This window comes from Haliotis asinina, chromosome 4 (assembly GCF_037392515.1).
Source record: "Haliotis asinina isolate JCU_RB_2024 chromosome 4, JCU_Hal_asi_v2, whole genome shotgun sequence".
In the NCBI taxonomy this organism is placed as follows: domain Eukaryota; kingdom Metazoa; phylum Mollusca; class Gastropoda; order Lepetellida; family Haliotidae; genus Haliotis; species Haliotis asinina.
The window spans coordinates 27,200,020-27,213,286 of NC_090283.1; the positions used below are offsets into that span (position 1 = coordinate 27,200,020).

Consider the following 13,267-nt stretch of genomic DNA (forward strand, 5'->3'; position numbering starts at 1 on the left):
AACACCATGCGTAAATAGGAACCATGACACCTGTCAACCAAGTCAGAGCCTGACCACCTGATCCCCTTAGTCGCCTCTTACCACAAGCACGAGTTGTCTTTCATGGCAAGCATGGGTTGCTGAAGGCCTATTCTACCCAGCGATATTCATGGATAAGCTACATAAGAAATATGATGGCATTCCCCAGATGTGGTACGGCCCACCCTACCTGGCTCATGACTCCAACAGTCATACAACATTCAGGGAGGGTGAGTGAGTGAGTGGGATGGGGGTAGTAGTGTCAGGGTGGGTGAGTGAGTAAGTAAGTAAGTGAAATATTACAGCAATACCACAGCAAGGGATATAAAAAATTTGCCTCACCCATTGAACCCATAATGGGATTGAAACCTGGCACACACTAAGATTTTAACCAAAACCAAGTCAGCATGGCACTGCCATAGATTTGTGCCTAAACCATCTTTTCCTCATGAAGGTTGAGTTTGATTTCATACATGAAATCTTCATCAATAACACAAAATTCACACAAAACAATAATTCAATTGATACAAAATGTTTATTATTAAATGTATATAAAATATTTACAAATATGTTTATTTCTGCTGTGATTGGAATGGAACTCCTGGACCTAACTGCATATATACACACATTCATGATTAGTATATATACAGTGAGTTATAGTATGAAAAGTATATGCATTACAAGCAGTAATAACAAGAGCATAACTACTGATGAAGAAACATAACTATCTTCACAACTGTCATGAAACAAGTCTAAAACATACTTCCATGCAACTACCATACTGTTTGTATGCTAACTAACTCCTCCCTCTGCAATATTCAAGCCAAAGGACAGTAGCATGAATATACCAGAGTCTGGACCTGACAGACCAATACATTTTTTTTAAAAAACCCAAAATATTCAGAACATGTATAGATCATTCACTTAAAATCAGCTCTAACTCATAATTAATATTCGGTACAAAATATAATACAAGTATTATTGCATTTACAATTATGCAATATTTGATTATTTTTCAAGCACATGCAGGAGAAATGTTTGTTCATTTGAAAGCCTGTCACTATTGTTTTATGTAAAACATATGTTGATATATAAATTATAAAATTGCAACAGCAAGACATTGGCAAATTCTTGTCATTTATGAAAATATGGAACATTTGAAATCTGCATATGCAAATTGTTTTAAAAAAGACTTTAACAATGGTTTTAAAAAAAGTAGTAAAACTCAAAACAGTTTCATTTCATACCAAGTTGGCTTTAAAAACACCAAACTTGAAGGCACGTGTCAGAAACCATTGCAAGGACTGGAGTGTAATGAATCTTTCTATTTAGATTATACAATTCGTAAATCTTCATAAAATAATTGACATTTTTCAAAACTGAGCATGGAGGAATTATTCTTTTTTCCTTCATGTATTTGACAAATTATGACACTTCCGGGCGGATATACCACAGTGAATGGTAAGGCATGTGTAAAAAAATCTGACATCTGAATGTCAAGACATGGTGGAACGGTAAAAACTTCAACATCAAAAAGATATTTTGGCCGAAAATTACAGGCTTTTCTTAGGAATGAATAACAAAAAGTGAATTTTGACAATTGTATCATTACACATCACGACTCAGGAAATCAGCAGCAGCTTAAAGAACACACAGCCATTTATAAGACTTATTTGCACCCTGTGGGGTTTTTGTGAACATGCTATGTTTTGCAGTAACATCAACTGATACAATGAATTTGCTTCATCAAATAAGTCCCTCTACACACAGACTAGAAGTATTCTCCTCCAGACATTCCATTCACCTCACCTGTGTTTCCATAACCACATGCCACTTGAAGCTCAACCATTTATACAGAGGATCACCAGTAGCTCTACCAGTGAGTAAGCGAGATAGATGGGTTTTAAGCCAATTTTAGAAATATTCTAGCAAAATAATGGCAGGACAGATACAGCTTTTTTAGAAGAAGGGGACACTTCATATTCACAAGAGTCTTCGGTATGACAAGCAATCATGTTAAATGCTAGGCTACCACAGCCTCTTGCTTATTGCAGGACAGCTTTTGAATTGACAGTATTTCAAAATGGTACCGCTAACACCTTTTTCCAGAGATAATGAAGGTCAGTTGAAACAAATTCTGCAATAACTGCAATTTTTCAAATATTGTAAAACAAGGAAGAATCATGGCATTAAGCAAGTTTTACAGAAGCTGTTGCCAGGGAAGAGTACATGTAATGTCAGCAGTAGAGCGTGTACATAGATTTACACCCCTATAAGAAATATTCCAGCAGTATCAAGCCTGTGGACACCAGAAATGGCCTTCACATACTGTACCCATGTGGGGAATCAAACCCTGACTTAAAGTGTGACAAGGGAAGTATCAAACCACTGCTAGCAAACAAGGATAAGTTGGATCGGTGCAGAGAAACCATTGACAAGAATTAGGTCGTGCACAGCATTAAGAAAATCCATTTGGTCGGTGACAGGGAAAGCAGACGTAGGCTAGTGCACGTGCAGTGCATGACGATGAAATTAATTTCAAGTGTATCTCCAAGTGCGTTACTCAGAAGACTCTCATGCAGCAGGTGAAGTAAGGTAATATTTGAACTACACTTGATAATGGACAACCTGAAGCCACTTCGTTCACAATGACAAAGCTCCCTCATACATGCTAATACGGTTCAGCTGTCAGGTTGGAGCTCAACTTATTCTTGTTTGCCAGTAGGTTACTCCATCATTCACAGTAGAGAGTGAATAATACGCTTAAGTGATCTTGGTGTTATCTAATGATACACTATTGCTACAGTGATACAGATGGTAGCAGTATCATATCCAATGACATTAGCAACGCATGGCTGTAACCATGGCAACCAAGGAGGCTACACCAATGTCTGGTGACTACAAGCACTGTTTCTACTGTCACAAGAGCAGAAGATTCTGATTAATATAACAACATTTGTAAGTTAAAAGATGAAGTATTATTTTAATCAGAATTATCAAGTCCTGCCACTCACAACTACCAATATGTACACAAGTGGTTCATTACATGCACAAAACTAATCCATACTCGTCAACATGCCGGATTATCATGATCATTATTATTTATGTGTTAATCATGAGAATGAGGCAAATCATACCTTCTCAATCATCATAATTATGAATGAATTTGTTCTGAGAACAATCAATCAAGACTCAGTATTCACAAAGCACACAGGAGGTATAGTTTTTTGCTCCTCTGAAAATTCCACTTACTGTCAAAAAAATAACTGTACAGTGTTCTTACTCATGCATGTGGGTTTAGACGGATGGTAATATGGTAGATAAGACAGTTTAGTCGGCCTCATTCATTACTATCTACAATGAATATTTGGATAATAAATGACTGGTGATGAAAACAGATCTAAACAATGGGATGTTTGAACAAGTCTAATTACTCCCCACTAAACTGTCAAAATATTCATGAGTTCGTGATTGTTTCAAAAAAAAAAAAAGCCTATCAAAATTCATCCCTAAAATGAATCACAAGCACTTTCTGAAGACAAGCATCAAGCTCTCTCTCTTTTTAATTTCTGTCCACAGAAAATCATTTTGCTTGAAACACTGCCACTGATTGAGGGGTGTCAGCATTTAAAACCAAGGGCAGTTAACTCTAAATGACTAAAATCACCAGGATGCAATGTTTTCAATCTACAAGCAGCTCAAAATGCACCTGGCCCACCATCTCATTACGATTGTGATAGATGTTTCTTGCCCAGGCTTTGCATGTAATCATAAGTAACACGCCAGGGCGCGGCTCCTCAAACCGCACGAACATCAACGGGGACCGATATCCTTGCTGGTTCCGGAACGGGAAGTACTTAAAGTGGAAGCCATTTGGGGGATGATAGGACAATGGACCCATACTTTCCCGATCCACAGGGTTCTGAAAGACATTAGTGATGTATGATTTTATACTGATCAAACAATTTCTTCAAACGATTGATCTCTCTTGAGTTAGTGATTCTTAAAGAGCTTGGGAGACTATTGACATTCATAAAACATGAAACCTCAAATTAACCTTAAGAAAATATGTTTCTTATTGCTGTTTCTTAAATCAAGATGTAAACAACTGATGCATTTTCCTGACTTGTAAAGCTGAGAATTAAACAATATTTTCGCATTTGAATTTGCATCGAGAATCAGAGCAAATATGTATGGTGTGCAACAGTAGAGTGAGTGAGTGAGTTTAGTTTTACACTGCACTCAGCAATATTCCAACTATATGGCGGTGGTCTGTAAATAATCGAGTCTTGACCAGATAATCCAGTGATCAACAACATAAGCATCGATCTGCGCAATTGGGAACCGATGACATGTGTCAACCAAGTCAGCTAGCCTGACCACCCGATCCCGTTAGTCGGCTCGTACGACAAGCATTATCACCTTTTATGGCAAGCATGGGTTGCTGAAGGCCTATTTTACCCGGGGACCTTCACGAGTGTGCAACAGAAGACAAACACGTGCAGGAAGCGATTGTGGACCAAAGAAGGCCCAGGATTTCAGCAACCTTAATTGTAGAACGATTCCTCAGCAGCAAAATTCTGACATCCATAATCATATGAAATGCCACAGATCTTTACGCTATAGATTAACATTTCAGGTGAAATATCTGTTCTTAGTTTGACATCTAAAATATCATGGAGGACACCTAAGTATTGCATGTGTCATCCACTGATAACAAGGTCAATTAATGTGTAGGACACACTTACTTCTCCATCACACGTCACCGTAATTGACCACTGACTCCACGTGTCCCGGATCTCATCTGGGACTGTTTCATTGGTGAACTCCTCTGGTTCCCAATTAAAAATCTGAAAATATTTTGAAAATTGTTGGAGACAAAGTTGATTGAGGAAAATCCATGCTTCACTCCCCAAAACCTCAAACTTAAATCAATAATAATGAGCATATATAAAGTGCTGTACCTGTATATATCAAGGTACGTACTTTAAGCACATGAACTGACACAATGTGGAAGCAAAAAGCACCCAGCTGTATCTGTACACATGAGAATTCATCACACACCACCTAAATACAGGGGATCCATGAAGATCCAGGTTAAAACTGATCTTCAGTAACCCACGCCTGTTATACGAGGTGACTGGGTGGTTGACACGTCATCGTATCCCAGTTGATGTTGATCATTGGATTGCTATGTCCAGGCTTTATTATTAACAGACCTCTGCCATATAGCTGAAATATTGTTGAGTGGTGTAAAGCCAAACTCACTCACTCACTATCTCCAATCCAATGGCAGGTAATTTGTTTTAAATTTTATCAAAACATGCTATTATCACCAAGTATACTAAACTCAAACATGTCAAATATGTGCTTCACACAACTTTTCAAGAACTGTCTATGAGATACAAAGGGGCAAATCACATTGGGATATAGGTTGTTCAGCTTGACCAGGGGCCCGTTTCACAAAACTCTCGTAAGCCTAAGAACTCGTAAGTTTTCTCGTAGCCATTGTACCTCCTATATTGTAACACAGGAGCTACGGATGCTACGAGAAAAGTTACGAGATCTTAGGCTTACGAGAGCTTTGTGAAACGGGGCCCTGAGCTACTCTACATACACATGACCCGGGAGACCAAACGGCACAAATGGCTGGTTGAGTCAACTTCATTACATAGGGGATCTCAATGCCTAAAAGCCTGAAAAGGAAACATTAAATCATCTGCAGCTAACTGTTTAAAGAAAGTTAGCACATTGCTGATGATGACTCGACGCTGAGATGTCAAATGCCCACATTGTCTTGGCTGTTCGGACATATTAACATTCACCTGTCAAAGGCGCACCCCTTCACAATAATAGACCCAACCAGTTGTGACATGGTCGCGCAATGCATTAGTATTCACTTATGAATAACTGCTGCATGTGCACTTCAGTTTTGTGAACTGATGTAAAAGACGTTTCCTCACATGTCAAGACGTATGTTTCTCTGTAACAACGAACTGCCCATTACCTTATTTAGTTTGAGCAGTATACATGGTTGTCCGTCGTCAAACCCAAAGTTCTGTTGCTTCACACAGTCGGCACCAAGCTGCAGGATATCAAAGCGACAAACTTTGTCAAGTTCAGTCGTCCGTCTCTCTCGGATCTCGCTGCAGTCCTTGTAATTTTCTCCCTGTTGGTTCTCGTTCTCATAATCTAGACACACAAAACCACAATATATAAAACCAAACACTTCTCTACATACTTTCTGTGGACTACAGCCACAACATAAGACGTGTACCAGAACACGAGAACAGTGAACAATATGTACATAACTGGTCAAAGTTAATTATTTCTTTTGAAGAAGATGCATGAAACCTTTAGCCAGCTCTTCTGGTGCTGACTCTGTTTGGGGCAAAAAAATCTATGTTAAATATCCAGTAGGCAATTGGGCAAATATTTTCTAGTACTATGTTTCTATCTTCTTAAATGATCAGAGGCAACTTCATAAGAATACACCAATCTTTGAGCATTTTCAAAATCTGAACATTGAAATTAGAAAATGCCATTTTCAAGATGGCTGCCTCACATCTCAAGTATGCTTCTAGATGGTCGAGGTACTGGGTGTATGTGGAGGCATCGCCCTTCACGAACCGAATCACAGTAGACATGGAGTCAGGCATAGGTCGGAAACCCAGACCTGCAAACAATCACAAAAAATACAGATCCACAATAAACAAAGTTATTTAAGGTTATTTAACTTGCAAATAACAAATGTTTGGAACCACAATCAATTTTAATCAAACCACTGTTTTAGCAAAATATTATCTATATTGACCTATTTTCAATTATCTTGAACACGTAAATGATCTTTTAAAACAAACCTTAATCAGACGTACAGAAAAGCAAATGACCTAGTATGTGATTAGAACAATAAATGTGAAAGATTGCAGAAAATCTGCCCAAGAAAGTACCATGATTTGGAAAGTGTGATCTTAGCAAATAGTAAAGAATACTATCAGCAGGTAACTATCTTAGGTTTTGATGACATGAGGTGTATCAGCATTAAAAAATACCTGCCTGCTCGACCGCAGTCTTCAACACAGACAGCAAGATTATCAAAATAAAAATTTGGGGTCATACAATTTACAAAGACAATCGATTTTCAACTATTAATTTGTTTTCTTTCAGTTACATGCCTCTGAATTCTGAATTGTAAAGACTTAACATGTGTACTTTAAAATCAGTTTGAAATCAGACACCAGTTTAGTTACATATATTACCCTAAACATTGAAATGATTTTCATTAGTGATTTTCTTGCATCAGTAGTGATGCAGTGTTTGTTTTTTATACATACTTTCAATTTAAACTGCGTCATATATGCAGGTTTTCTGTGTCAAGGATAACCCTGACCTGTACAGCATTAAACAACTCAACTCCACAAAGCCTACCTGAATGAACCTGACAAGAGCACAGCAAACATTCTTCAGGTTTTGACGACAAATGGTATCTATTGTGATGGTATCTAACCGTTGTGAAAGGTCTTATAATGATGACGCAAATTAAGTTTGTAAATCAGAACTGCAAGTAGAGAACCCTAGATAACCACCCCCTGGAACCACTGTCCTGCATAAAGAAGTGATGGGGTCACTGTCCGTCTGCGTTTGCAGTGATCACATGCTTGTTTTGGTGGCGAATGTATGATCGGTGTTAAAAATCTAGTCACCATTTGTGAAACATGAACAGTATGGTTGAAATATTAGCATTTCACAAATGCACAGGATGTGGTGGTTATAAACATATAGAAAGTTTCAAGCTGGTAGGTTAAACATGAAAGAAGCAATCGTCGATTTTTAGCAGAGCATATCTAATCACGTAGACAAATACTAAGTTTATTTCCTAATGGTTTGATTTTACAGCATTTCTATGAGCCAATATTGTTAAGATACACTTTTCCACATATATCTGATGTCTTTGCTCTATTGAATGCATAATGTTCATTTTATCTATCTAAATGTGATCGTGAAGTGATCAGGGGCCAATGAGTGTACACCCACTGTGCATGCTTGCAGTGGTCATATTTTTTCTAGCAGTGATCAGTATCGTACAGTCTTTTCAAACATGCGCATGGACAATGTAAAAGTGAAGATGACAGAAATATATTGTTTGGATCTAAGCTTTATTGGCAAAGAATCAGAAATTAAAGTCCCAGCCATTGTGGGAGGAAAGATTGAGGCGGCACAGCACAAGTTAGTGAAAAAAATTACTTTCTCGGCACTTGTGCGCATGCTTCACGAACATGTGGCTGTCCCTTTCTCTACACTCCTTCCTCGTAACAAACAGTGAACTGTGTGAATATTTTAATATGATAAACAACTTTCATTTTTAGGACAAAAAATCCTCACACAGTTGGTATGATGGTTTGATTATGATCAGCATTTCACTGAGTGTGCTATGTTTAACAGTTTCTGAGTTAGATTGCAGTTCATCACCCTCTTTCGACTCAAATGGACTATAGTCGTCATTAATAAAGAGTCAAATGATGTATAGCCTCACACAAGCCTAGAAACGTTTATTAGAAACGATAGAACTAAGAGTGTCATCATAATGTTTATTTTCACACTTCACGCCTAGATGTCACTTAGTGATTGGCTGAGCGCTTTTCTGTTATTTTCAATGTACCCCGCTTACAAGTGCAGAACATTGTACTATGTACCAAGCCGCTGGGAATGCCGAGCTCATTTGGTACTTCATTGTTGTAATTCTTTATCTTGAGTTACAATGAGTCATATACGATATACGGAAATTACCAATATTTTGCAAATGTGATGGAAGGGAGATAACTCTAAATTTGGTTTTCTTGGCACATTCTAGCAATGGCTACTAAACGTTTTGTACCCTTGCTTCAAACAATTCAAAATTATCATAGGCAACATAAACAAACATCGAGGATACATCAACCCATGTTCGCCTCCTGGCCAGTGAACAACTTGTATTGTGTGTATGCTAAAAGTGCCTACATGGGTTTGTTATCCTGGGGAGGTGGAGAGGAGATACAATCAATGCCTTGTCTGTCCTCTGACAACCCCCTTGACATACAAATTTAATCTGCTTTCATCTGTGATGAGCACACAAGACCACTGGCCATGACGTCTACTCCATCTCAAATGCACTTGCCTGTGACATGGTTTTAGAGGTGGACGAAATACAAGTCGCCTACAGCAGAGTCCGGCTGCCTTTAAACGTCGACGATTGGTGCTCCTGGATATCCTTAGATCGTTAACATTGAAGTGGTCTGGAATATCTGCTGCATTAAGGAATCGGTGTCATAGCGCAGTGTTAATCATGTGCCTATCATCTGAGACTGCTGATTAGTTTGAATTCTTGAAATCTCTGTCACAGTCTACCAACAGCACCCTCACTCACATAAAAGCAGATAGCAACATACTGCTGAATTTGACCAGGCCCATGGTCTGACACTCTCACAGTCCCTGAACCACATTATTTTCCCTACATCCTAGCCTCCCTGCAATGCTAAAGTCTCTATGAAGCAAGTCTAGATTTCCCCAGGTTCAGAATCCCTGGTCTCCCTGGGGCTCCTTTTCAATTTATAATAGGTTTGTTGGCTGCCATCAAAATTTATGATTATCTATTCAGAGACTAAGCATAAGTTTATGTCCGACACATTTCAGCAAGTGTCAACAAATGGATTTCCATGTCAACACTTTTAATGAAATGTGCACCATTTGAAACAGAATGAAAGAAATAAATGTTTTTTTCATGCTGTTAAGAAGGTTTGTAAAACAACCAGTTGTAATTGTTTCAAACAAAAACAAAGATCTTACAACTTTTAAGAATTGTTGTTACTAATAGCTTGACCCTTCATTAATGACGCTAGCAGACTTAGGGGTGAATTTAGCCTTCCTTCAACACCGTTACTGTGGCGGCCGGGTATCCTAGAAGTTAAAGCGTTCGCTCCTCACGAGCAACACCCGGGCTCGATTTCCCATATGGGTACAAGGTGTGAAGCCCATTTCTGGTTTTCCCTGACGGAAAATTGCTTGGATATCTCTAAGGGAGGCATAAAACTAAATTCACAATACCGGTATTGATGAAACTAATGACATGTAATTCTATTAATATATTTGGAACTACAAATATCCCTGAATTCATCTTATGAAATTTATTCAGAGAATATTTAATTAGTACAAAAGTACGAATTGTTCTCTTTCCATGTCTCACATGATACACGGATTGATTGTATGTACTCCACATTGTGGAAACCTCCCCCGTCTACATGTTTGTCTGTGTGGTGATCACTGATCAGTGGGTCAACAACAAATCTGTTTGAGTAGTTGTGAGTATGTTAATGTAAAGTCAGAGTATGGCGCATATTTCCGCCAAATGGCATCACTGATCAATTTTCACTCTTTGGCGCTACATCCATGCGTCTCTGGTTCATGGTTTGCATAGGGGACTAGCTGTGGTTTAAGGTAATATGGGTAGAGATTTTGTGTTTTTGCAGATGGGTAACCATGTCTTTTTAGTACCCTCAAGTTGCCTTGATATACATTGTCATACGTGTATGCTTGGTAAATATGAATTATTGCCTTTGTTTTTATTAAGTGTTATGGTCATTGTCTCTATTTTCAAATCTCCATGTTTCTGAAGTCAGTGATTGAACTACAGAAAAGTCCTCCATAGAAGGGCAATATCCACACCTAACCCCCTCATTCATGTTGCTAAGTCTGAAACTGACTGAAAATATACTTTGCTACATCGAAAACCCTACTTATTTCATATTTATGATAAATTTTAAGAAAAAATGTACACAAATTTCTGATCACTGCATATTCCAAATTTCCGATCAATGAATTATGTGTTCACTGTACTCCCGCGATCACTTCACTGAATATCAGGTTTACTTTTTGTACAATAACTTTTTCAGTTTTGATGTGAATGACTTCCTCTTTTCACAGGCGGACAGTCACCCCATCACTGCACCTCTGCAGGACGTGGTTCCAGGTGGTGATAACAAAAGGATCTCTTCTTGAAAAATTACTATAGACATGTGGTTGATATTGTGAAAACAGACGGGAATAACCATGAGGATGACCCACAAATAGAAACATCTGTTCTTCCTGATGGCCATATATCAATTTACTCTCCACATTCCGGTTGGAATTACACACATGAATTGGCAGTACTAGAACTCATTTTGCTGGATTCATCAGTCAGACATTGAACAGTCTTTCAGTACTATCATAGACGCATCTTGATGAGGGATTCCCTTGAAGAAATCTACAGAATCATAACCAGGTTGGAATGTGGATTCAAACCCGTTTGTATTGGATACTGACTCATCCAAGGGGCATAACTTTGTACAGTGCTTTACGTTGCCTTAGATGTACCACTTTCCCTGCTGGAAGATTTCTATTGTTTTATTTTGCTAAAACAGGGCAAATGAGCAGGTGAGGATCAAAGAAATGGGTTGATTACCTGGGACTTTCAGGAGGCTGTCCACTCCCTGCATCGTGGGGAAGTTCCAGTCAAGAATGACAAAGAAGATGCCCATGTTTGCAGCAAAGAATAATCCCAGGGCAACGTAGAAAGCCAGATAGAAGAGGAATCGGAACACTGAAAGAGATGATAGGGATGTTGTCAGCATGATTAGGTGAATACAAACACAGGTAAACAAATCGTTAAACAAATGCATAACTTACTATCCTTTTAGCACCCACAATGATCTGGGTATGACTGGTCTTCAGTAACCTATGCTTGTAAGCTGTGATTGGTTGATCTCACTTGGTTGACGTAAGTCATTGTATCCCAACAGTGTTCTTGCTGTTGATCACAGAATTACCTGGTTCAGACTCGATTACTTACAAACCATCAAAACGTTGTTGGAATATTTCTGAGTGCAGCATAAACAACAATCATTCAGTTAATAGTATGTCTTCAATCGTCCATGCCAGGGTTTACCAATACCAGAATGGAATGACTGGTAACTCTGGCAACTGAAAGTCTGTTTTGTTGAAACATCTTATGCATGGTAATGTTTTACAGAGTTCCATACCAGAGTAGAAAAAACAGATAATTTTATGTCTATTTCTGTTTATTTACAAATCTTCAAAATATTAAAGATTATAATTGACAAACAATATCAGCAGATTGAGTAGGTAACAAAACTGTAAGAAACCTGTGGGCATTTGAGTCAAAGTCATCTGTATATGTAGAAAATCAACATTCTTCAGATTAGTCAAAACTAAATTTTGTTTAATAAGACAACAATGTTCAGATAGAAACCGACAGTCAGTTGTAATTGGATGTGAAAATACGACTTTTAGGGAAGTATGAGGTTTTTCGAAACTTGGGTGCTTCAATAGATCCAATACAATGTTGAATTCCAGAAATTCCCCTTTCATGATCATAACACCCAAACCGGAAGTGACTATGGTTTACCTGCATTTACCTGTACACAGGTGAGTTTGATGCACATTTGAACAATACGACATTCCAGAGTAATGGAATACATGATATATTCTTTAAAATGAGTAAGCGTTTACTAAAATTCCTCGGATTTGATTTCCAAAAGTTTTAGAAACATTTCCGTTGATAACATACCCCAGTGAACGGCTGTGAATCCCATCACAGTCCCATCGTCGGGGTTGTAACAGAACTTTTTAAAGTCATTTAATCTGTCCTCTGCTGTTGGTGCCGGCAGCATCGACTGCGACATCAACGTGTGCGCTGTCCATTGTGACTGCGATTCACTATATCCTGTATACCCAGAGACGCCAGAACGGAGCGACGCCATCTTGGATTTTGAAGTCACCGACTGACTCAGGTGTCAGGCGCGCAGGTAATCGACGCCATCTATCGGACAGGTGTGTCCTCAATTTCAAAGGGAGAAAATTTTATGGCACACATTCTCGTGTACATTCACGAAATGGTATAAACTACAATTGCCGCTAAGGACTGAGGAAAGTATAGTCTTATTAAAATATATTATTTGATTTAAACCAATTATTTTGTATAAAAATAAAATAGTCATGGGATAAGATAATTTCTCTTGGAGGTTCTAAAGTTGTCTCAGTTGTGTCATCAAGGTAACACATCAGGCACTCGTGACTCAAGGGTATTAGGTTTAAAGTTTACCATTAGAAGGAGCGATGGGGTAGCTTAGTTGTTACAGCGTTCGCTCGTGATGCCGAAGGCCCGGGTTCGATTCCTCGCGGAAGTACAATGTGTGAAGCCTGTTTCTGATGTGCC

General features: G+C 38.4%; 1 protein-coding gene across 1 annotated transcript; it reads right to left on the reverse strand.

Annotated features, from left to right (window-relative positions):
• Positions 1-534: 534 nt before the first annotated feature.
• Positions 535-12,841, reverse strand: LOC137281440 (sodium/potassium-transporting ATPase subunit beta-1-like). The gene is made up of 6 exons (XM_067812666.1): positions 12,620-12,841; positions 11,495-11,632; positions 6,584-6,694; positions 6,026-6,210; positions 4,767-4,868; positions 535-3,940 (listed from the first exon to the last, which is right to left on the reverse strand). The coding sequence occupies exons 1-6, from the start codon at positions 12,810-12,812 to the stop codon at positions 3,701-3,703; spliced, it is 969 nt and encodes a 322-aa protein (XP_067668767.1). The 5' UTR covers positions 12,813-12,841; the 3' UTR covers positions 535-3,700.
• Between the last annotated feature and the right edge of the window lie 426 nt (positions 12,842-13,267).

Bases quoted from the DNA above. Each gene is read 5' to 3' on its own strand.
- LOC137281440 (XM_067812666.1), bottom strand. From the start codon at position 12,812: ATGGCGTCGCTCCGTTCTGGCGTCTCTGGGTATACAGGATATAGTGAA. The intron at 6,211-6,583 runs GTGAGGCAGCCA...TTGTGTGTCTAG, and splicing joins TCTAGAAGCATACTTGAGAT to ATTATGAGAACGAGAACCAA. The intron at 3,941-4,766 runs GTAAGTGTGTCC...AATGTCTTTCAG, and splicing joins CGGTGACGTGTGATGGAGAA to AACCCTGTGGATCGGGAAAG.